Source organism: Cydia fagiglandana, chromosome 21, assembly GCF_963556715.1.
Source record: "Cydia fagiglandana chromosome 21, ilCydFagi1.1, whole genome shotgun sequence".
Classification (NCBI taxonomy): Eukaryota; Metazoa; Arthropoda; class Insecta; order Lepidoptera; family Tortricidae; genus Cydia; species Cydia fagiglandana.
In genome coordinates this window covers 5,007,349-5,033,857 of record NC_085952.1, presented here as the reverse complement: position 1 = coordinate 5,033,857, position 26,509 = coordinate 5,007,349, and the positions used below count along the sequence as shown (strand labels likewise).

General features: G+C 38.0%; 3 protein-coding genes across 3 annotated transcripts in view; 1 reads left to right on the top strand and 2 right to left on the bottom strand.

Annotated features, from left to right (window-relative positions):
* The window catches only part of LOC134675252 (disintegrin and metalloproteinase domain-containing protein 19), a 101,687-nt gene extending 90,864 nt beyond the window's left edge, over positions 1-10,823 (bottom strand). Inside the window, exon 1 of the mRNA XM_063533470.1 lies at positions 10,503-10,823. Coding sequence (XP_063389540.1) covers positions 10,503-10,629 — 127 coding nt within the window. The 5' untranslated portion in view covers positions 10,630-10,823. The remainder of the gene's footprint in view (positions 1-10,502) is intronic.
* The window catches only part of LOC134675171 (protein phosphatase PP2A 55 kDa regulatory subunit), a 228,153-nt gene that overhangs the window by 54,593 nt on the left and 147,051 nt on the right, over positions 1-26,509 (bottom strand). The window lies entirely within an intron of this gene.
* Positions 16,895-24,950, top strand: LOC134675366 (WD repeat and HMG-box DNA-binding protein 1-like). Its single transcript, XM_063533578.1, has 9 exons — positions 16,895-17,135; positions 17,212-17,450; positions 17,970-18,085; positions 18,710-18,878; positions 19,714-19,842; positions 20,108-20,321; positions 20,665-20,847; positions 22,080-22,247; positions 22,521-24,950. Coding segments are annotated over exons 1-9 (1,296 nt in total). The 5' UTR covers positions 16,895-17,058; the 3' UTR covers positions 22,522-24,950.

Genomic DNA, 26,509 nt, shown 5'->3' with positions numbered 1-26,509 from the left:
TTTGCGTCGGGGGCTTAAAAATCAAAATCTCTTCGCTTTTTTTGGACATTAGATAAGAGATAATCAACCCGCTTGTATTTTATCATCGGACTGGGAAATATGAAAATCTGCATTCAGGAGATATACGAGTAAGTATAATGTGTGGTTTCGGCTTTGAGTCAAATACAATAAAAGGAAATTATTAAAGCAATTACTTATTATTTCCGATTTCAACTTCCAATGACACGACAACATTGCATTTTTTATCGCATTTTCAATAGTGTGACCAATGTGTACATCAAATTGCCGTGAAGTCCGTGAAACGAGCATTACACTCAAAATTGCTTACATATTAGAACACGTACAGTCATACATAATCGTAGTTTTATAGTCACATTACAATTGCTAGCTTTATTACATTTGCACAGTGCAAAAATAACAGTAATTTGACTTGGGTTGACTGCCCGAATGGGACAGTGTTTTTGCAAATAGCCCAGAGTCAGTTAAGCCGAGTAAGTTTTTGGTGATCAGTAGCAATGTGAGTGGTGTCGACGTTTTTCTGTGTATGTACCATCACGCTCGGCGATTGTTGCGCCATTGAGGGTCCTAGCTAAATTGGTTGTTCAATACTTACGCTATAGAATTTCCAATATAGCAAGAACCCTAAATGGCATAACAAATATAACAATCCCGTGTGGTGACTGTACTAGGTATATAAGTTGGTATAATATTTGTGATCCCGTTACTAGGTCTCCGAGTGAATGTCCTTAGTTTATGAGACTATTGTTCGACGCCTAGCGCAATAGATTCGTTGCCAATTGCCATAATACCGACGGTTTTACCGCTTACTGCATACATAATGTATACTTGTCATCGCGTTACTATTAGGTCTCCGAGTGAATGCCCTAGGTTTATGATTATGACTATTGTAGATTTGTTGCCATAGTACCGACGTTTTGACCGTGTCAATGTACTGCAAGTACAATACATATTTGTTATTCTGTTACTAGGTCTCCGTGTGAATGCCCTTAGGTTATGATTATGACTATTGTAGATCCGTTGCCATAATACCGACGTTTTAACCGTGTCAAATGTACTGCAAGTACAATACATACATATTTGTTATTCTGTTACTAAGTCTCCGAGTGAATGCCCTACGTTTATGATTATGACTATTGTAGATGCGTTGCCATAATACCGACGTTTTAACCGTGTCAATGTACTGCAAGTACAATACATACTTGTTATTCTGTTACTAGGTCTCCGAGTGAATGCCCTTAGTTTATGACTATTGTTCGACACCGACGCCTAGTGGTATAGATTCGTGGGCGTGTTTTGGCATGGCGATAACTTGATAAGGCAGTTTTAAGATTATATACAGTTTAATATTGCTCTAATTTACTTAAGTCTCACACATTACAAATATTATTGTTACTCGTAATAACTGCGGCATATTTAACGTTAAGGTGACAGTCCATTTCCAACGACAGCTGCACACTGTTCATTTTACTAAGGAAATTGACAATGACAGCGACGCGTTCAGTACCGGTAGTGCAGCTTCGGTTAGAAATGGAATGTTACCATTAGCATCATCACCAGCCGCCTATAATAGGTTCCACAACTTAATTGATGGGTCAACAATCACACTGATTCGCTACTACTTATCTTACTTATCTGTGTTTCCGGTTCAGATATTACAATATATATTATAGGTATAAAATTTATTATTTATTATACTTCACAATGCCTAATAAAAATATAAAAAAACAATACAGGAATTTATTTCATATGCATTTGGGTGAATCGACATTTTATTGTAATTCGTTGCCATGGTTACGTTCAAACATAAAAAAACATGGTGCTGGCTGTTTTAGACTCATTTTAAGCTTGAGTAACGTAGAAATTTTAAAGTGTACCACGACAACTAATATCTCCATATGCTTACAGTTTCCAATAACTCCCATACAAATGTCATTACACTGAAATCGGACGTGACGTGTCCAGAGGAAACGCTGCGTGTCCCTCCATGGAAGTCGTTCCCATCCAGAAATAACCTCCACCATATACCACCACAAACTTAGTAAACCTCAACCTTAACTTAAAGACTTAAGGTGCATTTTTGAACAGTCATCTGTCGTTACGCGTAATTCAAAATGGCGGAAGCGGCATAGGCGTATCTCGAAGTTCTGACGTTTCGATATGAGGCGTGAATGCAAGAAAACTTTACCGCCTTAACTCAAACGTATAAGGCATATATTTGTGTAAACAGTTTCTTAGAATAATAAGGTCGTAAGTGTGTAGACTTGATTAATAGAATTAAGACATTTTTGTGTTAAGTTAAATGTAGGAGGGATCAATGTACGGTGGTTGTTCTAAAAACAGCTGTTGATGCGTTCGCTTCGGTTTTTTCTTTATTGCTAGTGATTTAATTAAAGTTTAAGTGTGCTTGGGAAACAATTGGTACTTGTCGATGTTGGTACAGTCAGCTAAAGTTAAATCTCTATAGAGTCTACAAAGTTCAGAAGAAACTATACAAAGCGATTGTAATGTATGTATAATTCCTACCAAACGCGTATTAATTCGATTTCAAAGATATTTGAAGCTTTTATACAGTAGTTACATGCTATTTTTATGAAATATAGCTACACTGAAATATTATTATTATGTATGTTGTTTGATGTTTCAATTCAAACCTTGAAAGCTTCCTCGCGTTATCAATGCACTTACATTATTTAGATATTTCACTCTAACGAAACAAGGTTAAATCAAAACTGAACTCTATTATGTGAGCAAAAAGAAAGAAAACACAGACTTCATAAAAAATATCAACTTCTCTACGATACGACCACGAGACGACATTTACGATTCGACTATAAAATCATCGAATAAAAAACGTCCTTAGCGACATTGATGTGAGCACCGCTAACTTGATCCTATCGCTAACTTTTTAAAGTATAATTTCGATTGAACTGCTAGAATTCATGAAATGCTGCTATAAGTCAGGATAGTGCATCAGTCACCGTGCTACGCTCATAAAAGTTCCTGGCGACTAATAAATATAAAGCTACGTTAAAAAATAAACAAAAGAATACATTACACGCACATGTGACGTAGGCACAACGGATGTTGGACGCGTTTTGTTTTTAGAATTCGATGATGCATTTGAAAAAACGGCTGCGGGTGCCACTTTAAAAGTTAAAGCTATATGACGTCTCTCCTCGTAGTTTTAGTTGCACAGAGTTGGACCAAGCTAACACTATGTCAAGTGAAACTTCTATAAAAATAATTATAAGTGCCACTCTCGCGCTTTGTAACTGCAAAATCGATGCAAAATAAGCTTAGACCAGCATTTCCCAAACTATGGTCGGTCAACACAATGGTGGGTCGCGAGCCAATATTGAGTGGGCCCTGAAACATAAAATGATATATTATACCCCCTTTTTAAAAAGTTAAAGATTTTGTTAGATGGGTGGAGACGGAGCCCAGTCAACTTTGGGAGCAACTGGCTTAGACGAACTTTAATAGTACTCGTAAATAGGTACCTATAAGTTGTAAAACTGCCCTCTGGGGCCCTATAATAATCATATACTTTTCCATACTAATAATATGGAGATGCTAAACCGAAGATTCATGGACATAAGAGTACGGTTATGCCTACTTATACTAGCACTCAGGTCATGCTACTCAAGAAATGGAACTTTGCCAAATGAAAAACACACACTTAGGAAATGACGATTTTATTCTAATACTTCGGTAGTTCCATTCATATGAGTATTAAGTAAAGGGCACTTACCACTATGTCTGTTGTCATTAAGGTACTGTCTTACTTAATTAAGAATGGTGCTTACGGACTACGGTCACAGAATAAATAATAGTACCTACTAGGTACAGAAGACTCACTCTAACAAAACGCGTCTGCTACGATCAGGACAGATATGGCCGAAAGGTGGCGACAGCGCCACGCGCGCCTATGGCTAGCCACCAAAATTGGTGTGGAACCGATGTACTTTTAGCTACTTACCTGTTGCAAAGCGACGAAATCGCGGAGTGAGCCAGGCCTGCTACGGACGGTGTACTTTTTGTTTGTCTTTAAGCAAACCGCAATAAATACAGTTAGCAATTAGCCATGTAAACTGTCAAGGTCTACCTACTTGTTACGCCATAGACGACTATCTTGGAATTTCAATGGCTTCACCACAGTATTCTATGCTCTGCTCTGAGGGCTTAACGCTTAACACTTTCAGTCCATGGCAATAGTAATGGTTTTACTTAGAGCAGGATATTTAAAAAAAATCAATAACCTAAAAAAAAATCAACAGAGCACTGAGAAGAGCAATGCATATAGTCTGGCAAACTAAAATACTTAATTATATTTGACAGTGAATAAATAAGAAGAAAAGCCTTTTTGTGGCTCTATATAGCACTACTAGCGTATGAAAGACAGTTATGTTTGAAATGAGACCCTGGCCAAACAATAGGTATGTCTGGCAAGTGCATAATGAATCAGCCATAAAAACAATTGTTGGCCAATCGGAAGCCATGATTCATAGAGGAAATATATGATTGTATGCAAACGGGAGGCAATTACAACATCCGAGGTACAAAATATACAGTTTCATATCATATATATTGGCAAGCTTTGCCCCGATCATTTATTAACACACATCGTACATTTTCCAGCATTTTTGGTGCAGCGGAGTGGTGTTAACGGAATTGGTATACATAATTTCAACTGAAATGGTAAGTTAAGGTTAATATTAACGTAATTAACGCAAATTAATCATTAGGGTTGAAATTATGTATACCAATTCCGTTAACAACACTCCGCTGCACCAAAAATGCTGGAAAGAGTACGATCATTGTTTATTAATCTGTTTATTTGTTATTCGAATACCTACCAAAATAGGCCTGGAAGTAGGGTTGCCAGATCGAAAGGCGATATTATCGGGAAACAATATAAATTTTTCGGGATTTGGGACTTAATACGGGAAAAAAAAAATACATTCAAATTAAAGTAATTGTATTAAAAACAACGATATTTTACATTATTGGCACTACGTCAGCTCGCTCGCTAGACGACAGTTCGGAACTTGAAATTATTGTTTTATAACGTGAAGCTGTTTTTCGGGACCGTTTACACTTTGTCGGGAAACGGGAACACATGCTAAAAATCGGGAGAATCCCGCCAAATCCCGACCATCTGGCAACCCTACCTGGAAGTCATCATCATCAAATATAGTTCGTTAAGTGAACGAACGGGACACTGAATACTTGAATAGCTGGTGTCGCGTTAGGCATCTTAATGTGTCTCGCTTTGGCGAGCGTGTATTTATCTTGTTCATAAAATATACTCTACTAATACTACGTAACAGCTATGCCATATATATATGGTGTCAAACGAAATCCAGCGACAGAGGACCACGACACGAGAGCTACCGATTTGACCTCCATGTACCTATAGTTCGTTTTTTTTAGCATTAGAAAGAACTTCGCAGAAGTAAGCTTGTGGTTCCAAATCCGGCACTTTTAGCGGTAATAATTTGAAGTAAATTATATGCATTGACCGTGCTACATTAGATAATTCGATAATTATTAACAATTAAAGAGCCTGATAAAAACTGTACGCTTACTTCTGTGGAGTTCTTTCTAATGCTAAAAGAAACGAACTATATGTTTAGCGAAAATTAATAGTTACGGAGAAATCATCCAATACCAATAGTCTGTATCTTTAGGTATTTAAATAAAAGTAAACAAATAATTTGTACATTTTCGAGTAATTATAATTTATAACACTTATAACATGTATTGGTTAACCAACCAAATAATAAACCTTCTGAATCTCTCACTGAACGACCTGTCTTTAACCTACATTATTTGATCATGTAATTTTTTCATCTACCCTCAACCGACTTAAGGAGCCATTTGAGGGTAGATTTTGTTTACTTTTATTTGAATACCTACAGATACAGAGTATAGGGTAGGTTCCGGTGACGCTTAGGGCTCCTCTAGACGATGGGCCAAGGCCGGCAACTCTAAGGGACGCATTTATGCGTTAGAGGGAGCAAGTGATATTGCTATCTCATTTTATCACGTGGCTGCGTCCCTTGTAGTGGCCGGCGTTGGCCCATCGTGTAGAGGAGCCATTAAGTTGCTGATTACCAATTCGCAATGCATCATCAGATCATCCCAGAATCAGTGTTGTCAACAGCAATATATTCCAGCATTATTTACCGGAAATTAGTCCTTAAAGCCAATAATGTGTACCAAAACAAAAGGTCGTAGATACACAAAGCCTTGTGAAGACGTATGTCGTTTCTAGTTCAGTCCACTTAGGACTTTAGAACATGTGGGCCGTCATGTCAGTGCTAGACTCGGTTTGACTCATCAGATCGAAATACAACGGGTATTTGTAGCAATATGGTTGTCGATGAGACACGGTGCGTTTATTTATTTATTTAAACTTTATTGCACAAAAGAAAACTTATCGTACAAAAGGCGGACCTAATGCCAAAAGCATTCTCTACCAGTCAACCTTAAGGCAAAGCGGAGAGATTGTGGGCGGTGCTACTAATCACTAAAGCTAATCTAAAATCGAACACACCTGCGTTTAGAGGGAGAAAAACGGTTAAACGACTTTTTTTATTTAAATACTAGGACGTACAGTCAGCAGCAGAAGTTGCTAAGCGGGCTTTATTGTTAAGAGCAGGGCTCTCCGGCCCGCGAAGCGTTCCAATCCGGCCCGCGGGAGCCAGGCTCCAGGTGTTCAGACTGTTCAGCCCTAACAGCAGCAACCAGACAGCAGAATAATTTAAGTATAAAATAGCTAGTTATATTGTCGAGGGATCATGAGAGCAAAATTTTAAGTAGAAGTACATTTTCAGAGTTATTGACATAAAACGTGCAAACCCGCGCCAGGGCATTTCTTCCGTCGCAAGTTTCGCGTGTGCGGTGCGTGGTGCGTTCAATTTTGGATTACTTCGCTTGCTCAGATAGCAATACTAGCATAACGAGTTAAACAGCAACTTTGCCCCCTTATAAACCAAATAATCATTTTTTCGCAAAATAATTAAGCATCGGAAACGCTGTCAACTGTAGCCATTTTTATACGCCGCCATATCAGTACATCTGACAACTTCCTTTCTTACGAATCGCGTATGCGATGCGAAGTTATGGTCAGAGACTTGTGGGGATTCAGGAAGGTCGTTCAACTTGGCAGCCGCAAAGGATAATAACGAGTACATACACTACATACTTGGTGCCATATCATATCGCTGTCAGCCTATTAAGCCTGAGCCTATTAGCATGGAATAGGAAATAGGAACCTAAGTAGATACATAGCCGAGCCTATAGTTCGTTTTTAGGGTTCCGTACCCAAAGGGTAAAACGGGACCCTATTACTAAGACTTCGCTGTCCGTCCGTCTGTCACCAGGCTGTATCTCACGAACCGTGATAGCTAGACAGTTGAAATTTTCACAGATGATGTATTTCTGTTGCCGCTATAACAACAAACACTAAAAACAGAATAAAATAAAGATTTAAATGGGGCTCCCATACAACAAACGTGATTTTTGACCAAAGTTAAGCAACGTCGGGAGGGGTCAGTACTTGGATGGGTGACCGTTTTCTTTTTGCTTTTTTTTGTTTTTTTTTTGCATTATGGTACGGAACCCTTCGTGCGCGAGTCCGACTCGCACTTGCCCGGTTTTTTTTTAGCATTAGAAATAAGGTAAACAATCTTGATGTGTCTTTTAATTGAAAAACACATTTTAAAAATAAGTTACGGCAAATATGTAACAATTATGAATATAATACGATCATTTATATTCTTCTGCTTTCATAAGTAATGGTTACTGATTTTTAAAAAGTGTTTTTCAATTAAAAGACGTGTCAAGATCGCTTACCTTCTCTCAAGTTCTTTCTAATGCTAAAAAAAACGAATTATAAGCCCGATCAGGTAGATAGTACCTAAGGGCGTCCGCTAGTTGGCGCGGTTGCACAGAGCGGGTGAGCGGATTCACGAAGTATGAGCAACGCTAGCTGACGCGGGTGAACGGAGCGGGCGACCGCACGCGGATGCTATTGTAGGTAAAATGTGGTAGAATGTCATCGATCCCAGTCCCTCGAACAGCGCCCTCATGAACGGCAAAGAGGGTGAAACGCCAGAGTGGGTTTAGTGGGTAGGGCCAAATTCTCGAGATACAAATTCAGAGAGGGGAATGGAGTGACGAGTGCGTACACACCATGCGTAAACGCATTCCCACTCCGTCAAAAAAAAAACCGGCCAACTGCGAGTCGGACTCGCGTTCCAAGAGTTCCGTATATTACACAATTTTTAACAATTTTTTTTTTGTGAAACGTGAGTGAAATCTCTTAAAATCCTTAGGGGTCGGATCAAAAACTAAGTAATTAAACTAATTAAGTCCGACTCACGCTTGACTGTACATTTCCAATAGGTTTTCCTGTCATCTATAGGTATAGACCTATTTTATGTATTTTTTTCAAAATTTTAGACCTAGTAGTTTCGGAGATAAAGGGGGGAATGGTAATTTTTTGCCTATTTTCTTGAATTACTTCAAAACTGTTTATTCGAAAATTATAAAAAAAATATATTTGAGATCCTTAAAATAAGCTCTTTCATTTGATAAGTAACATGACAGATTGAAATTTTTTATTTTTTTATTTTCTCATTTACCCCCCAAAAGTGGCCCCCATGTTTAAAATTCATTTGTTTACGTTACATTGTCCGTATTTGGGTCACAAACTTACATATGTGTACCAAATTTCAACTTAATTGGTCCAGTAGTTCCGGAGAAAATCGGCTGTGACAGACGGACAGACAGACAGACGAACGAGTGATCCTATAAGGGTTCCGTTTTTTCCTTTTGAGGTACGGAACCCTAAAAATAACATAAAGAAAATGTAATAATGATAGTAATAATTGGTGATATTTCCGACTGCATCCAGTGACACACAGCAGGCCATATCTCCGGACATGTCAATGACACGGCGTTTCGCAATAACGGAAATTGTCCCACTGTTCCACATCCTTTGATAATGGGCTTTTACTCTGCTGATACTTTTGTAATATATTAATTGTTTATATAAATTACACTTATTTAATCACACAAACGGGTCTACCACGATATAATTTCATTGTTTTACCTTAAATTCCTACTTTAAGTCTTTCCGTGACCACAGCTGGTCACTAGCTCATGCAACTCAGCTGAAACGTCGGAATTTAAGGTAAAAACAATGAAATTATATTGCGGTAGATCCGCACCCTTTACCCTTTACCCTTTGGGTACAGAACCCTAAGAAATGCTAAATTTCCAAATTGGTGACTGGAGGTCATGCTTTGAACCCTGACCTGACCCATGGTACCTACATCATCTGTGAAAATTTCAACTGTCTAGCTATCACGATTCATGAGATACAGCCTGGTGACAGACAAACAGACGGACAGAGGAGTCTTAGTAATAGGGTCCCTTTGGGTACGGAGCCCTATTTAAAGAATGAATCTTGCATATCAGCCTACAGTTTTTCCACTTACAGCAGTGTCATAAATTGCATTTTATCTTTGTAGACTATACAAAGAGGTGCATCATTAAATCAATATGCATATTAACACAGCAAGGCTTCACCGCATTGCAATAGATTGTGTAGGATTACAAATTATCATAGGAATGTATGATAAACAGGTTTACACTTCTTGCAAGTCTGATGAATTATGATTTGTGCTAATTTTATTTGTTTTAATTATAACTTTAACTGTGTTTTAATGTATAAAGAATTATTATTATTCAAAGCCCACTGTGTCCCACTGCTAGGCAAAGGCCTCCCCCCTCTTCCTACACTTGTCTCTATTTAGTGCAATATCCGGCCAACCTCTCAAGAAGAGACCAGGTTATCCCGCCATCGCCGACGAGGCCTGCCGGCTCCCGGGTTAGACTCGTGGGGCTCCCACTGTGTGGCTTGTGGTTGTGGTTCTTGTGGTTAATGTATAAAGAAGCAATACAAAATTACTGGCCAGAAAATTGGAATAAATTATGAACATACATTGGTGCGGGAATGTTTTACACTTAATACCTATTTTTAATTCATAGTTTGGTAATTATTTTACAATATAACTTTTGTACCAACTTTTGTCTATTATGTTATTTTGTATTGTTTATTGACGCAAATGATTTATTATTGACAAAATTCCAATAAGAACAACAATAATCTTTAAGCAATAAGATTTACCAAATGGAATTAATTTAGAAGGATGTATGAATCATAAAAAGAATACTGAAAAGAGTGCCTACTTGTTAATAAAGAATATTCAATAACAAATAACATCAACAACTGTATGCACACTATGTATACGTATTATTCCCAATGGATATATTTTATTAAGTTATTTGTTTTTGTTTTATCTCCTATGGAGCGTAATGACTATTTCTAGTGTAGTGTTCCTGTTTACTGATAACAATTTAAAAAATATAAGTTTTTTTTTAATGCTTTAAATATAGCAATGACTTACTTCCATAAGCTTCCGTGCAGCGCGTCGCCAAGTCCAGTAATATCAGGAAATACACAAGATACAAGCACCAGACACATGAACCATCACCTCTTAACATTTTAGCACTTCTTTTTGTGTTTTGTGACATGATTAACAACCAAACACTATTAGGGCTGTAAGCTACTATTTACACCATAAATATTAACTAAACTTTACATTTTTATTATAAAAAAATAAAGTTTTTGTTCTAACAAAGCAATTCACGACACAACGTTCACAAAAACAACTCGACTGTGACTTTGTCCGTTTCGACGCGCACTCAGTCCGAGACAATGCGACGCACTCGCCAGCCCATCGACACCCCATACTATGATAAACTATGAACGTACTTGTTACCAACATTGAGGCATAGAAATAATCTTATCGAATTAAAATGACTGTTGTTGCATTTTGGTAGCACATACCATACTTGCTTTCAACTTAGTCGTATTATACTTACTTTTCTTTAGGTTGGTATGATCGGTAAAACGTCAACCGTCATTTTAAATTTTCGTGACAGCGGTAATATTAAGTGATTATTTTTGAGTATAAGACAAAATAACTTTCTCTTTTACTTAAATGGGGGGCAAATCTTTGCGAAAATGTGAAGTTTGTGGGGTCAGGCGTGTAAGAAGATTAACTTCTGATATATTTTTGGCGAGATTTCCGCTTGACCCCAACAGGTCGATAAACTGATGTTTTATGCGATATTTTCATTTTGAGTCGTTACCAGATACTAATTTAATTAGTTTGGAGCAGTTTTTATCGTTTACAATCCTTGATTAAAACGAAAACATTCTGTGAATAGGTTCTTCTTGTAAAAAACTAGGTAACCTAAGGACACGAATAGTGTGCGAACAACTTGTCGATAATCCCTTTATTTCAGATGTCGATTATGGGTAAAGTTGACCGGCAACGAAGATTTGGTATATTTACCCATACAAAGATTAAACGAAAATAAATTTATTTGTGGAGATCATTTTCTTCCAACTGCCTTCAACAAAAATGGAAACAGGCTAAAAAGGAATGCGGTACCAAGCCTAAATCTCAAGGCGCCCCTCTCGGACGAAATTCTATCGTCATTCCCTATTGTTCCAGAGTTTGAAAAACCGGGCAAGTGCGAATCGGACTCGAGCACAAAGGGTTCCGTACCATAATGCAAAAAAAAAAACAAAAAAAAGCAAAAAAAAACGGCCAAAGTTAAGCAACGTCGGGGTGGTCAGTACTTGGATGGGTGACCGTTTTGTTTTTGAATTTTTTCCATTTTTTTTTGCTTTATGGTACGGAATCCTTCGTGCGCGAGTCCGACTCGCACTTGCCCGGTTTTTAGGGTTCCGTAGCCAAATGGCAAAAAAAACGGAACCCTTATGAATTCGCTATACCTGTCTGTCTGTCTGTATGTCTGTCTGTCCGTCCGTCCGTATGTCACAGCCACTTTTTTCCGAAACTATAAGAACTATACTGTTGAAACTTGGTAAGTTGATATATTCTGTGAACCGCATTAAGATTTTCACACAAAAATAGAAAAAAAAAACAATACATTTTGGGGGTTCCCCATACTTAGAACTGAAACTCAAAAATTTTTTTTTCATCAACATATGGGTGTGGGGTGTCTATTGATATTGAGGTTTCTAATATCATTTTTTTCTAAACTGAATAGTTTGCGCGAGCCGCGAGAGACACTTCCAAAATAAGAGAATGATAAATCTAAAAAATATATATGATGTACATTACCATTACCAAATCGTAAACCGCTATTGTATTATGTTACTTGCTGGTACGGAACCCTTCATGGCCGAGTCCGACTCGCACTTGGCCGCTTTTCTTTAACTAAAATCAGGCAAGTAAATTAAAATGTTTGATTATGTTAAGCGCCCTCCAGACTATGCGCGTGAATCGCGGGCGAAGCCGCGAACGCGAGTGTGGAGTCTAGTTCGCTGATATGCGAAATCGACTCCAGACTCGCGTTCGCGGCTTCGCGCCGCGATTCGCGCACGAGTGTGGAGCGGGCTTTACAGTGGTTTCTGCTGGAAGTGTCTCAGGACAAAAACGCAAACTAGGAGGTAAAAGATAAAAATAATACTTTAATTATATTTTTATTTTTTGACTTTCGTTTGAATTGAATATAACGTAATTTTACAACCTTGTTTAAGGTGAAGATGATGATTCCACAAATTCAAAACGAAATAAGGGTTATGACCCAAACAGTGTGCCATCGACCTCAACTTACGAGATTTCTGATAAAATGACACCACATCATTCAGAAATAGGTATTAAAATTTTATTAGTATTCATAATTTGCTACCTTTTTTTAGGGTTCCGTAGCCAAATGGCAAAAAACGGAACCCTTATAGGTTCGTCATGTCTGTCCGTCTGTCTGTCCGTCTGTCTGTCCGTCTGTCTGTCCGTCTGTCTGTCCGTCTGTCTGTCCGTGTATGTTACAGCCACTTTTTTCCGAAACTGTAAGAACTCTTGAAACTTGGTAAGTAGATGTATTCTGTGAACCGCATTAAGATTTTCACACAAAAAAACAATAAATTTTGGGGGTTCCCCATACCTACTTAGAACTGAAACACAAAAATTTTTCTTTCATCATACCCATACGGGTGGGGTGTCTATGGATAGGTCTTCAAAAATGATATTGAGGTTTCTAATATCATTTTTTTATAAACTGAATAGTTTGCGCGAGAGACACTTACAAAGTGGTAAAATGTGTGTCGTCCCCCCCTGTAACTTTTAAAATAAGTGAATGATAAATCTAAAAAAAAATGATGTACATTACCATGCAAACTTCCACCGAAAATTGGTTTGAGCGAGGCCTGGTAAGTATTTTTTTTTAATACGTCATAAATCGTAAACCGCAATTTTATTATGTTACTCGCTGGTACGGAACCCTTCATGGGCGAGTCTGACTCGCACTTTGCCGCTTTTTATTCTTAAACTGAATAAAGGCAAGTACATAATTTAATAATGTTATGTTACAGTAGTTTCTGCTGGACGAGTCTCAGGACAAAAACGCAAACTAGAAGGTAAAAGATTAAAATAATACTTTAATTATTACTTCCCGGCCGCCTAAACTGGGCTATAACCGCGAAAATCGAAGTTCGCAAATTGCGGGGATTTTTCTCTGTCACTCTAATTACGCCTTCGTTGGAGTAAAAGAGAAAGATCCCCGCAATTTGCGAATTTCGGTTTTCGCGGTAGCCGCTCTAGATAACGTAATTCAAGACCAAAAAAAGTAAGAAATGTTGCCACTTTTTTACTAGCGCGTCTTGTATTTATGTACAAATAAGTAACTAAAAGTACTTTTTTAAATAGTAGGAGTAAAATTACTAATGAATAAATTATCTTAACATGATTATTTATCAAAAGGAATTTACAATTTTACAAACAAATTATTGCAGTGGCAACATTGTCATACTTTTTTTGGTCTTGAATTACGTTTTGCAGTATAGGCGTTCAATTTTGTATGAAATTCCTTTACAGTTCTCTGGAGTTGCTCCGCCCTAAACGTGATACTTCGAAGCCTGATATAACGCCCGGAGCGACGACATTTCATTGCATGTTTGAGAAAAAATTGTTATTTTCTCAAACATACTTCGAAATGTATGCGTTAATATCATGAAATGAAGACATGAAGTTGCTCATTTGCTCGTCTCAACAAGATCTTTGACACAAGATAGTACTCAGGGTCTGATGATGGAGCCGGAAGGTGGTCACCGGTACCAATCAACCATGCAACTAAACCACTTCGTGTTTAGGCTCGTTTTATTCGTCTCAACAAGATCTTTGACACAAGATAGATAGTACTCAAGGTCTGATGATGGAGCCGGAAGGTGGTCACCGGTACCAATCAACCATGCAACTAAACCACTTCGTGTTTGGGCTCGTTTGATTTGTCTCAACAAGATCTTTGACACAAGATAGTACTCAAGGTCTGATGATGGAGCCGGAATGTGGTCATACCAGTTCGTTTTTAAACCCTCGTTGATACAAACTTTACAACCTATAGGTACCAAATGCAATGACGAAACATGTAAATAAGCGAGTACCTATAATTTCTTTCGAGTAATATACCTTCATAAGTACGAGTATACTCTATTAATAAATTACGTCGTTTCAAATGGAAGGAGGGGGGGGGGTCTGGAGATCGGATGATGTAGCATGACGTAGGAGGAAACAGAGTCATCCGAAGCATGAGTTTTGGATGATTTGAGGGGTGGGGCCCCGGTCAAAAATCGTCAAAAATAGATGACGTAATTTATGAACAGCCCCTATGTACATTTGCACTGCATTTAGTATTTTCGTACTTACCAAATAACAGTTTTAGGACTTTAAAAGTTAAGTACAGTTAGTGTTGTTATGGTTGATTTCAATATGCTTCGCGAAGGATCAAGAATGTTTAATCCATCATTGTAGTGCGAGTGTGGTAGAAGGAATCGGCATACTGAGCACGCACGGCCTGCCGCAGCGCGTAAAATACCTAAACTCGCTCAACCCCGAAATGTAATAGCGCTCTTAACGCCTTCTCGTAACTCATGAGGTCCTGGTAATTGCTCCGCGCTAAATTAAATTTTTAGACAGTTGTTTTCTCGATTTTGGCCACCGTAGCCTATAGAGACTAACAAGCAACGCTAAGTGGTTTTCGTAATCTATGGATGTTGCTATATTAAGGGTGTCACATGCGCGTTTCTGACTTATGAAGCAATTGTTTCTACTTTACAACCTAAAATAAATAATTTCCTTCATTACTTAGTAGTTATTTTAATTATAATATTTTCTTATAACGTTTTTAATTTATTAAATTTTTTTTATGCAATGTTTGAGAAAAGCACTAACGCTACGTCTTACGTAGGCGAACAACGCGCGAACGCGGCGCGGCGCGGCGCGGCGAAATCAATCCTTTGATGCCCATAGAAGTGTCCTACGTAAGCGATCTCGTTGCGAACGCGGTGCGGCGCGATTTGCACGCGAATGTCAGGCGGCGCGGCGCGGCGCGGCGCGGCGGCGGCCGCTTTCGCCGCGCCGCGCCGCGCCGCGTTCGCGCGTTGTTCGCCTACGTAAGACGTAGCGTTATACAATCCTTGGCCGGAACAGAGATTGCAAGACTCGCTTTATCCGGCCTCGTCTACGACTCAGCCGTCTACCGCAATCCTGCAATCCCTTACTTCACGGCCTCTGTAGTAATGTACTATTACGAATTACGATACAAGTGCGGAAAAGAGGAAATTTGAAATATCGTTTTAAATCTACACGAGTTGCTAATTACCTATTCGCACGTGTATCGTACAACGTTTTACAGTACCTACATATGGCCCTTTAAACTTTTGACATCGCACGAAAAGTGCTATTTTACGCACTCGTGCGGGAAAATAGGACCATATGTACTGTAAAATATATTTTGTGACTTTCCTTTAAATATAACGTAATTTTAAAATCTTGTTTAAGGTGAAGATGATGATTCCCCAAGTTCAAAGCGAAATAAGGGTTATGATCCAAAGAACGTGCCATCGACTTCAACATACGAGATTTCTGATAAAAAGTACACCTGTGGCCTATTTTATAAAGCTACAAGTTACAATTTACAAGCGGAAGTCTCGTTCTAACACATAGGGTTAGAAAGAGACTTCCGCTTGTAAATTGTAACTTGTAGCTTTATAAAATAGGCCACAGGTCGGTTAATAGTTATTATTAATTAGCGACCCGCCCCGGCTTCACACGGATTAACAAATGATACATAAATCTTCCTCTTGAATCATTCTATCTATTTAAAAAAAACTCTTCAAAATCCGTTAGCCCCATTAGTAAAATGTGTCCCCCCCCCCCCCTGTAACTACATTTACTATGCAAACTTCCACCGAAAATTGGTTTGAACGAGATCTAGTAAGTATTTTTTTAGGGTTCCGTACCGAAAGTGTAAAACGGGACCCTATTACTAAGACTTCGCTGTCCGTCCGTCCGTCCGTCCGTCCGTCCGTCCGTCCGTCCGTCCGTCCGTCCGTCCGTCTGTCACCAGGCTGTATCTCACGAACCGTGATAGCTAGACAGTTGAAATTTTCACAGATGATGTATTTCTGTTGCCGCTATAACAACAAATATTAAAAACAGAATAAAATAAAGATTTAAATGGGGCTCCCATACAACAAACGTGATTTTTGACCAAAGTTAAGCAACGTCGGGAGGGGTCAGTACTTGGATGGGTGACCGTTTTCTTTTTGCTTTTTTTGTTTTTTTTTTGCATTATGGTACGGAACCCTTCGTGCGCGAGTCCGACTCGCACTTGCCCGGTTTTTTTTTGCTTTTTTTAAGGCGTAATTAGAGTGACAGAGAAAAATCCCCGCAATTTGCGAACTTCGAAATGATTGTAACGATTTTATTAGTTACTCGAACAGATTGAAATGATGGAAGTTTGTTCCCGCCAAATGAAACGTCAAAGTCAAATTTAGTCGATTTGTTTTGAGGTTGTTCATGTATTTTGTGCAAGTTAAAATAGTTTAATAATTACGGATTAAATCACATGCGATTAATTTAGATAAAAATGAAAATAGATAGTAGACCCCTAAGATATGCTCATGCAGAGGGTTATACGGATGTTTGCTACACTGAAGACGGACAGTGAGTTTTTATTTCTATTGCTTATGTTTTAATACTATAAGTATTTGGATTATAAACAAATATATTTACTCTTCAGGCATATAATTACTTGCGGCAATGACGGAGATGTTCGAATATGGGTTGACATAAAAGACGACGATCGTAACTCCCATTGCGTTGGAGAGAGCGCGACAGCGGTGTGTTTTAAAGACAAGAGGCTGTATGTGGCTACTGATAATCATGCTGTACAAGCTTACACATTCCCGGCTTTCGACAAAGACGGTATTGTCACTAGATTTACTGCATCGGTAACACAAATTATGACAAGCACTAAAAGTGAGGTGAGTTGCACTACGAATTTCCTGTGATTATTTGAATTGTAAAGATCTTTATATGTAAACCAGGGATGTTGCGGATGCAGATTTATTGACATCCGCAGATGCGGATATTTAAAGCCTCACATCTGCGGATGCGGATGTCAAGATTTGGTACTTAAAAAACGTCAAATATTATATTTTTAGCATTCTTTATTAAAAAAAAACCAAACATTTAGTATTTGAGCAAGAATATAGGTGCGTTTTTTTAATAAACAGTAACTTGGCCGACTTTTCGGGATCTAGACGATTTCGTTATATATAATGACGAAATTACCTAGCACCTACGCCGCCGCCGCCGCCACTAACAAGTTCCTGTTACCAACTTGGTCGACATCCGCATAATGCGGATGTTGAAAATAATGCGGATGTTCCGCGGTTGTGGATGTGGATGCGAATATCCGCAACATCCCTGATGTAAACTATTGAAGGTCCATTATTTAGCCTCAGTAAGAAGTTAATATCACACAAAATATTGCAGGTCGCATGGATTTTGAGCCATCTGAGGGCAGGTACCTGGCTTACCCCAACAACAGGGAAGTGACCTTATTGGAGTATGAGACTTGGGGACAAAGGATGACATTCACACACAGCTCAGTTAGTATTATTTCACTAACATGAGACTAATGTACATTACAATGCACATATTCGTGCAACCTAATTTGAACCTTCCATGAACCAAATAAAGTAGCATTTCTTTTGTTTCATTGTTTTTTAAGACAAACGAAATTCGTTCTAATTTACTTATCAAATAAGGTTCAAATTAAATAATTGTAAACTTTATATGGTGGATCTTAGAGGTTAATGCAGTCTTTCATTTTGCAATAAATTGTTATTGTAATTGGTAAATATTGAACAAAGTCTGATGTTTTTCTACCTGAGGAAGAGGCATAGGGCCAGGTGGGACCTCCATACAATTCAATGGACTTTGTGCACAAATTATACTGGAATACATAATTGTTCACTCTTTCCAATAATATATTGGATTATAAAGGAGCCTACTTAACAGTGGCGGCGCGTCCATTAAAGCCGATTCCCACCGGCTTGCCTGTTTTTGGACGTTCGAGCTGTAAAAGAAATATGTAAGCCAAATTTTATTAGCCCTGGCTTGCCTACGGATATGTTTCACGCGCCGCCCCTGCTACTTAAGCCAGATTTTTTCTACGATTTGAAGTTGCGATTGTTAGATTTGTTAGTTAGTATTGCAATTGTATATTTCAGATAAAATGTGCAATATCCCAATGTCGCTTTTCACCATGTGGTCAATATTTGGCGGCAAGCACCATAGCCGGGCAGATAGCGGTGTGGGAAGTACAGTCCGGTACTTGCACGGGCATCATCGAGCATCCCACATCACATAATGTTACAGCGATAGCATGGAACCCTAAAGGTAATATTATAATTAACTAAGAAACTTTTCGTTTTTATTATCATTATAATTTTCTTTTCTTGTTCTTTTATTTACGCTGTTGGTACAGTACGGATGTCTACCGTCTCCAATTCTCCCTCAATTGCTCAAAGGTTTACTGGAAGAGATCCCTTAAAGGGATAAGTTCGCCTTTGTACTAATGACGAATGTTATTTTTCCTGTTTTGTTTTGTTTTTTGTACAATAAAGTGTTTTACTACTACTACTACTAAAGGTATATAAAACTTATATTTACTATGCTTTTAGTAGACATACATTCCATACATATTTGTAAGGGTGGTGAGCTAATTAACAGTTATGCTGCATATACATTTGCGTCTGTCCACGACTTACCCCCTTATTCATAAACGTTTACTAAAGTTCACAAGCCGATAATAATCGTTTGTCCCTTTCTGACGTATATTAGTATGATGGAAATGGACAAACTATTATCAGCTTGTCAACTTTAGTAAGCGTTTATGGATAAGGGGGTTAATGCGTACAATTAGTACGTTCATCATCATCATCATCATCTGTTTTATTGTACCCCATAATGTATTGAGCCGGAGCGCCATCTAACTCAGCAGTCGAATTTGAAGTAGGTCCGTTTTTTTTCTTAGACCAATAAGTCTCTGTGTATCCTGTATTGTATGTATCAGTGGCGGCGCGTCAAACATATTCATAGGCAAGCTGGGGCTAATTTGGCTTACATATTCCTTTACAACTCTGCTCAAACGTCCAAAAACAGGCAAGCCGATGGGAATCGGCTTTTATGGACGCGCCGCCACTGGTATGTATCTAAACTATTTATCTTTCAGGAAATGGTGTGTTGGCGTATTGCGATGTGTCCGGGCAGCTGGGTGCACTGATGAATTGCTATGGCAAGGACAGCAAGGCTGATGCTGATGCGCCTGACGATGTTGAAATGGTGGAGAGAGCTGATGATGGTAGGTTTATAATTATAAACTCCTCCTTCCGCCTCCTTGCATCGGTTTCCTCATCACCGAGGGTCGTGGCCACTTCTAGGGAACAGCTTCCCTTTGACAATTTGCCGCCATCTCTTTCTGTCTGTCGCCGAATGTATATAATTATAAATCACCAAATTGAGCAAAACTATCAGGGAATAAAGAAGTGGACCCAGTTACAAAATTGTCCTTATTAACAGCCAACCTGATGGCTTCAAGTTTTAATACTAATGATTTCTTATTTCAGGTAATGACTTGGACAATTTGATCGAAAACTATAACAGTGACGACGATGACAACGCGATATCGCTAGAGAAGCTCAAGAATGAAACGCTAGGGTTGGGGACAGTGAGAGACGAAGACGAGTCAAGACCCGTGTCGCGGCACGAGCCGGCGGCGACCACGGTGCCGCCGCAGGCGCCGTTCCAGCTTTCTGCGACCCCGGGACACCTTGAACATAGGTACGAGAACTGTTAATATATATCTAAGATACTACAATGGTGATGATGACAACGCTATATCACTAGAGAAGCTCAAGAATGAAACGCTAGGGTTGGGGACAGTGAGAGAGGAAGACGAGTCAAGACCCGTGTCGCGGCACGGCACATACAAATTAGATTCGCGTTCACAAAGTTACTCACCACCTTGTACCATCAGCCGCAAAAGTGCATGGCGACTATGAATGAATTCATTCATAATTTCTCCACGCAAATTCGCCGCAGCTCATTGTACTTCAAAAAACCTTTAATTTATTATAAAGCTTAAAATTATGTTGTTAACTGCATATGGTTTTTACCATTCCAGATACATGTGCTGGAACGACATCGGCATAGTCCGATGCCACACGCAGGAGAACGGCGAGTCGACCATTGACGTAGAGTTCCACGACACCAACCTCCACCACGGGATCAATCTCAACAACTACCTGAATCACACCATGGCCAGCCTGTCTGCGAGCGTGCTGGTGTTGGCCTGTGAAACGTCTAGGTTAGTTAGGCCCATTTGTATCATTCCGCCAACCCGGGGTTAACCGGTTAAACCTGGAGTTACCATGGTTATTTACCAGTACAATTTGACACTAGGTTAATGGTGAAAAAATTACTTATCCTTCCATAGAAAATGAACCAGCCAAAATGTATGAAACACCCTTTTCTTTTTCGCCATTTCGGTGTTGTCCCCATAGTAAAAGTTGTTCAGTATAATACCAAACCTGCCTGGCAACGGGAATGCAGTTATATTTTAGCCACCATGTATATCATTTTAATAACGTTAAAAAAACGTCTATAAAAATTATATAATGCATACCTAAGTTGAATTAGTTGTTATTTTCCTTAAGAATACATAAAATGGGAAACACTATGCATTCATCTCAAGGTTAATAATTATGAATGATTTGCGAAGATGAGGGTGAATTTTCCTTGCTAATGGGTATTTCTATAACTAATTGTGACAAATCAGATTTATGCAAATAATCTTTTAATGGTGCAATAAAAACTTTTTTTTGTACTCGTCGACTATAATTCTTGAATTAAGATTTCTTATACCAAACTTCAATTGGGTATTTTTAATGTATGGGCTCCCAACTCAACTATAATATTCATATCGATTCTGTTTAGTCAACTATAATGAAACTGACCAATCACAGCTTGCCGCGATCAAGAGGCCGCCGAAAGACGCTGGATGCGGGTCACTTCCAACCGGTACGAATGGAGGTCCAAGGGGGAGGCCTATGTTCAGCAGTGGACGTCTTATGGCTGAGATGATGATGATGATGATGATGAAACAAAATCTACCCTCAAATGGCTTCTTAAGTAAGCCAGTTGAGGTTGGATGAAAACATTACACGATCAAATAACGTAGGTTAAAGTCAGGTCGTTTGGTGACATATCTAGGCGGTTTTGCATTTGGTTGGTTAACCAATAAATCTTATAACTACCCGAAAATGTAAAAATTGTTTGTTTACTTTTATTTAAATACCTAAAGATACAGACTACAAGTGCTGGTATTAAAAAAAAAGGTGGTACCAGAGTTAGGCTTGCAACTTTCAAAAAGATGATTATACAATCAAATCCTTTATTATGTATGACCTTTCCGGAACATCGAATTGTGTGTAATGCCAACTCCTATGTTGAATAAGACATGCACAAGATTTTAATGGTGATTATTATAGATAGACTACGCAATAGCTAATCTATTAAAAAAATATCTATATCTTACAGCAAACTAGTATGCATATCGCTGGTCGGCAGCAGCAAGGAGTGGAGCGTTTCCATGCCCGATACCGAGGAGATCCTGTGCGTCACGGCGGGCAGCGACGTCGTCGCGTGTGCGACTAACGCGAGGTTGCTGCGGCTGTTCACGCCAATGGGCACGCAGAGACAGGTCTGGTAAGTATTTTTTTTTAATACGTCATAAATCGTAAACCGCAATTTTATTATGTTACTTGCTGCTACGGAACCCTTCATGGGTGAGTCCGACTCGCACTTGGCCGCTTTTTAACGCGTGTTGAAAAAGCTCCCGTGCGAATGGGGGCTTACGTAATTTTAGAGATCTAAGCATACATACAGACAGGCAGCGGGAAGCGACTTTGTTTTATACTATGTAGTGATGAACAATTTGTTACTAATCATAATTATTATTAACAAATCATTTTGTTTTAGATGATGCTTCGACTTCAAGGGTAAAAACGAATAAAACCACAGATTGTATACGAGGAACACCGCCAAAATATGGCTACAGCAACATAGAAATGACTCCACGAAAAAAAAAACTTGTAAAAAAGTTGCAGCGAACACAGTGTTTGTTATCATCACTCTCAAAAACATCCGTCGATTTGGACAAATTAGATTCCGATTTTCTGAAAAATGTTGTATCAGACTCTCTGAAAAATCAAGCCCGGAAACCTAGAGGCAAGCGATGGAATTTAATTAACAAAATTTCTGCTGTACTTTCATAAAGTATCTTCTGTAATGCTAGATCCAAAACAAAAACATAAAATGAAAGTGAAATATGCCGCTCAAACTCTAAGTAATACTTTCGCAGCTATTCTAAAGATGATTGCAGAAAAATATGAAGACACAGAGTACGGAAAAGAAGTGGCACAAACATCCGAGGTAGTACGGGACCTTAATAATTTATTTGATTCTACTAATGGCCCATCAAACCCAAAAGATGTAATAAAGGGACGAAGACAAAATGTGTCTCGTAAAACCAATCACATAGAAATCTGGAATAGTTTTTTGAAAAAGCTGAAGTCAATGGAGTTCATGAAATCAGATAGCAGGTTAAGATTAAAAAGAGTCAGATGCGTGGAAGGTTATATTGTAACCATAAATTCGCTTAAAGATATCTGGTGTTATTGTAAGGATCAAGGATTTAACTATTTGAATTTACGCTCACTGAATCAAGACGCTCTTGAAAACCTATTCGGACTTATACGACAGAATAGCCCTACAAATCGAAATCCTACCTGCACACATTTTGTAAGTGCATTGAAATCAATTCATATTTCTGGAATGAATGCACCACATAACCGAGGATCTAATTGCGAAGAAGATTTGAACAAGTTATTGCTTGTCAATCCATTATGCCAACATGATGTTGATGGTGATGAGAAACTCACATCAATGACTACCAATGAAGAAGAAGAATATCCTGTTTTAATGATACCTGAAAATGAATTAGAGGAGCAAATTGAAACAGATTTAACAGACATAGAAAATCAACCTATTGTATATTTAAGCGGTTACATAGCTTATAGACTGTTGAAGAACGTAAGCTGTCAAATGTGTTCTAATTTGCTGAAACTGGAAGATGTTACAGATCACCCAATGTATAAATTTATAAGCTTGCGGGAGTGGTGGCAAGAAAAGAAATCATTAACGTACCCATCTATCCAGCTGTGTCGTACAATTGAGGAAGCGAAAAACTATTTTGAAAAAAATAGTCATTTATTATATGAAGAAAATGTCGGGCAAATGTTTTGCACACTCTTTGCGGCAAACATTAACATAACCTGGTGGACATGTAAGGAACATGAGGATTTCATGAAAAAACAATTATTTTGGCTTGTGACCAAAATCTTAATTAGAAGACAGTGCCAAATATTACATTCGGATATTATTAAAACAGAAGAAATTTCTGCGAACGCTGCAAAGATAGCTCAACTAAGAAGCGCTGCAAAATAATATATGTAATAACGAGTATGCAATATCAATTCCACGCGGACGAAGTCGCGGGCAACACCGCGACTTCGTCCGCGTGGAATCTTATCTTCAACATTTTACATCTTTAGTACCTATAATTTTCATATCCAAGCAATGTTGACATTTTTTAGCAAGTTGTATGAAGTTTTAAGTCAAGTGGATTTTGATGTTGGTTGCTGAAATTACTTTTCTTGTATTCTCATAATAGGTACCTATACAAAGATTCAAGTTCCGCATTCCGCACTCACTAAATATCTGATCTCCATACAAACTTTCAACCCCTTTTTCACCACCTTAGGGGATGAATTTTCATAAATGCTGAAATGAGTTTTCTTGTATTTTAATTTAAAACGTTTTTACAAAGTTTCAAGTTCCTTGCTTAAAATAAAATTTGCACCCGCAGACAAACTTCCATCCCCTTTTTAACCTCCTTAGGGGTTGAAATTCCAAAAACGTTGCAATCACTTTTTTTTGCAATCGGCTATTATGCCTTTCTAAGAAGTTTCAAAACCATTTGTAATGGATTCAAACTTTCAACCCCTTTTTAACCCTGTTAGGGGATGAATTTTACAAAACGCTGAAATTACTTTTCCTGTCTTCTAATAATATCCCTAAATACAAAGATTCAAGTCCAACACTCGAAAAAATGTTTGATATCCATACAAACTTTCAACCCCTTTTTCATCACTTTAGAGGTTGAATTTTCAAAAACGCTGGAATTAGTTTTCTTGTATTTAAATAATATATCTTTTAACGAAGTTTCAAATTCGTAGCTCAAAAGAAAACTTTAACCCCATACAAATTTTACGTTCATAACATAAGCGTATTGTAATAATAAACTATCTGTATCATATCTTTAATATGTTAAATAAAATTATTTTTATATTTTGCTTTTATTTTATTAATCCTAGTGATACTCAAAATTTACTGTTACTATAGTACAGTACAGCAGCATGTACAGTCGCCATCAGATATATCGAAGCGGCCAAAGTGCTCACAAATATCTGAACACGCCTCTATTGTCATGGCGCTAGGTGCGTGTTCAGATATTTTTGAGCACCTCGGCCGCTCCGATATATCTGATGGCGACTGTATCGCACATTTATCGATATCGATAAAGAGTAGGTACGCCAGTAGTGGCAAGCCCTAGTGTTGTTTTTTTTTGTGTTGGCAATATTGACATGTATTTGGTGTGTTGGCACAATGTACGTTCATAATTCGGTTTAAGGCTTGTTCGAAAGTGCCGACTCTTAAAACGTAGTGATTATATGCTCAGTGGCACTCGCCTCACTTCACAACATTTGCTCACGTCAATGTCAACGATGTCAACGTCAAAGACGATGTATGTTACCTGTGATCAAAACGTCAAAGCCGTCAAAGTGTTGGCTTTTTGTTCTGTTGGTCAAATTGAATTTTTTATCATTTATTGGATTTATTGTAATAATAATCGTACGTGAAACTCTCATTTTTAAAATTGATTGAATAAGCTTATCTGTGGTAGTTACGTTTCAGTGTTGCTAGATTACTAAATACAAAGAGAAACGGGGAATTTTAAGTTTACTTATTTAACCATGTGGGACTCCTATTTCAGGATTCAAAGAAATAATTAATCACGTAAAATTAAAGCATATTAATATTTATTCTGACATTACAAGAATCAATATTCGACAGTTAAAGTGACACCTATAGTTCGTTTTTTTTAGCATTAGAAATAAGGTAAACAATCTTGATGTGTCTTTTAATTAAAAAACACATTTTAAAAATAAATTACGGCAAATATGTAACAATTATGAATCTAATACGATCATTTATATTCTTCTGTTTTCATAAGTAATAGTTTTTGATTTTTAAAAAGCGTTTTTCAATTAAAAGACATGCCAAGATCGCTTACCTTCTTGCAAGTTCTTTCTAATGCTAAAAAAACGAACTATATAAGTATATGATTGTTGACTTAGCGGCCTGCTTCGCAGGCGGAGGTAAGCAACCGAAAAAGGTTCGCCACAACCATATTAGAAACTATACTTGGTCAAGCAGAGTATTATATTCTTTGAGCAGATCTTGTCAGTAGAAAAAGGCGGTAAATTTGAAAAATGTATGAGCGATGGGATATCGTCTCATAGAAAATTCGAAATTCGCGCCTTTTTTACTGACAATATTTGCTTGACCAGCTATATTAATAGATTAACCCCCTTATTCATAAACGTTTACTAAAGTTGATAAGCCGATAAAAATAATAAGAAAGGGACAAACGATTATTATCGGCTAGTTAACTAAAGTTAACTAAAGTAAACGTTTATAAATAAGGGACGTGTCGGAAGCCGGTGTTGCTCGAAGAATAAGGGGGTTAGTAAATCTTTTGTCTTTAAAGAACACCGGTTTGGAATAAAATAACTTTGATGTAAAATGTTATGGACTTTATGGACGTTCATTTCTAAAACTGGCAA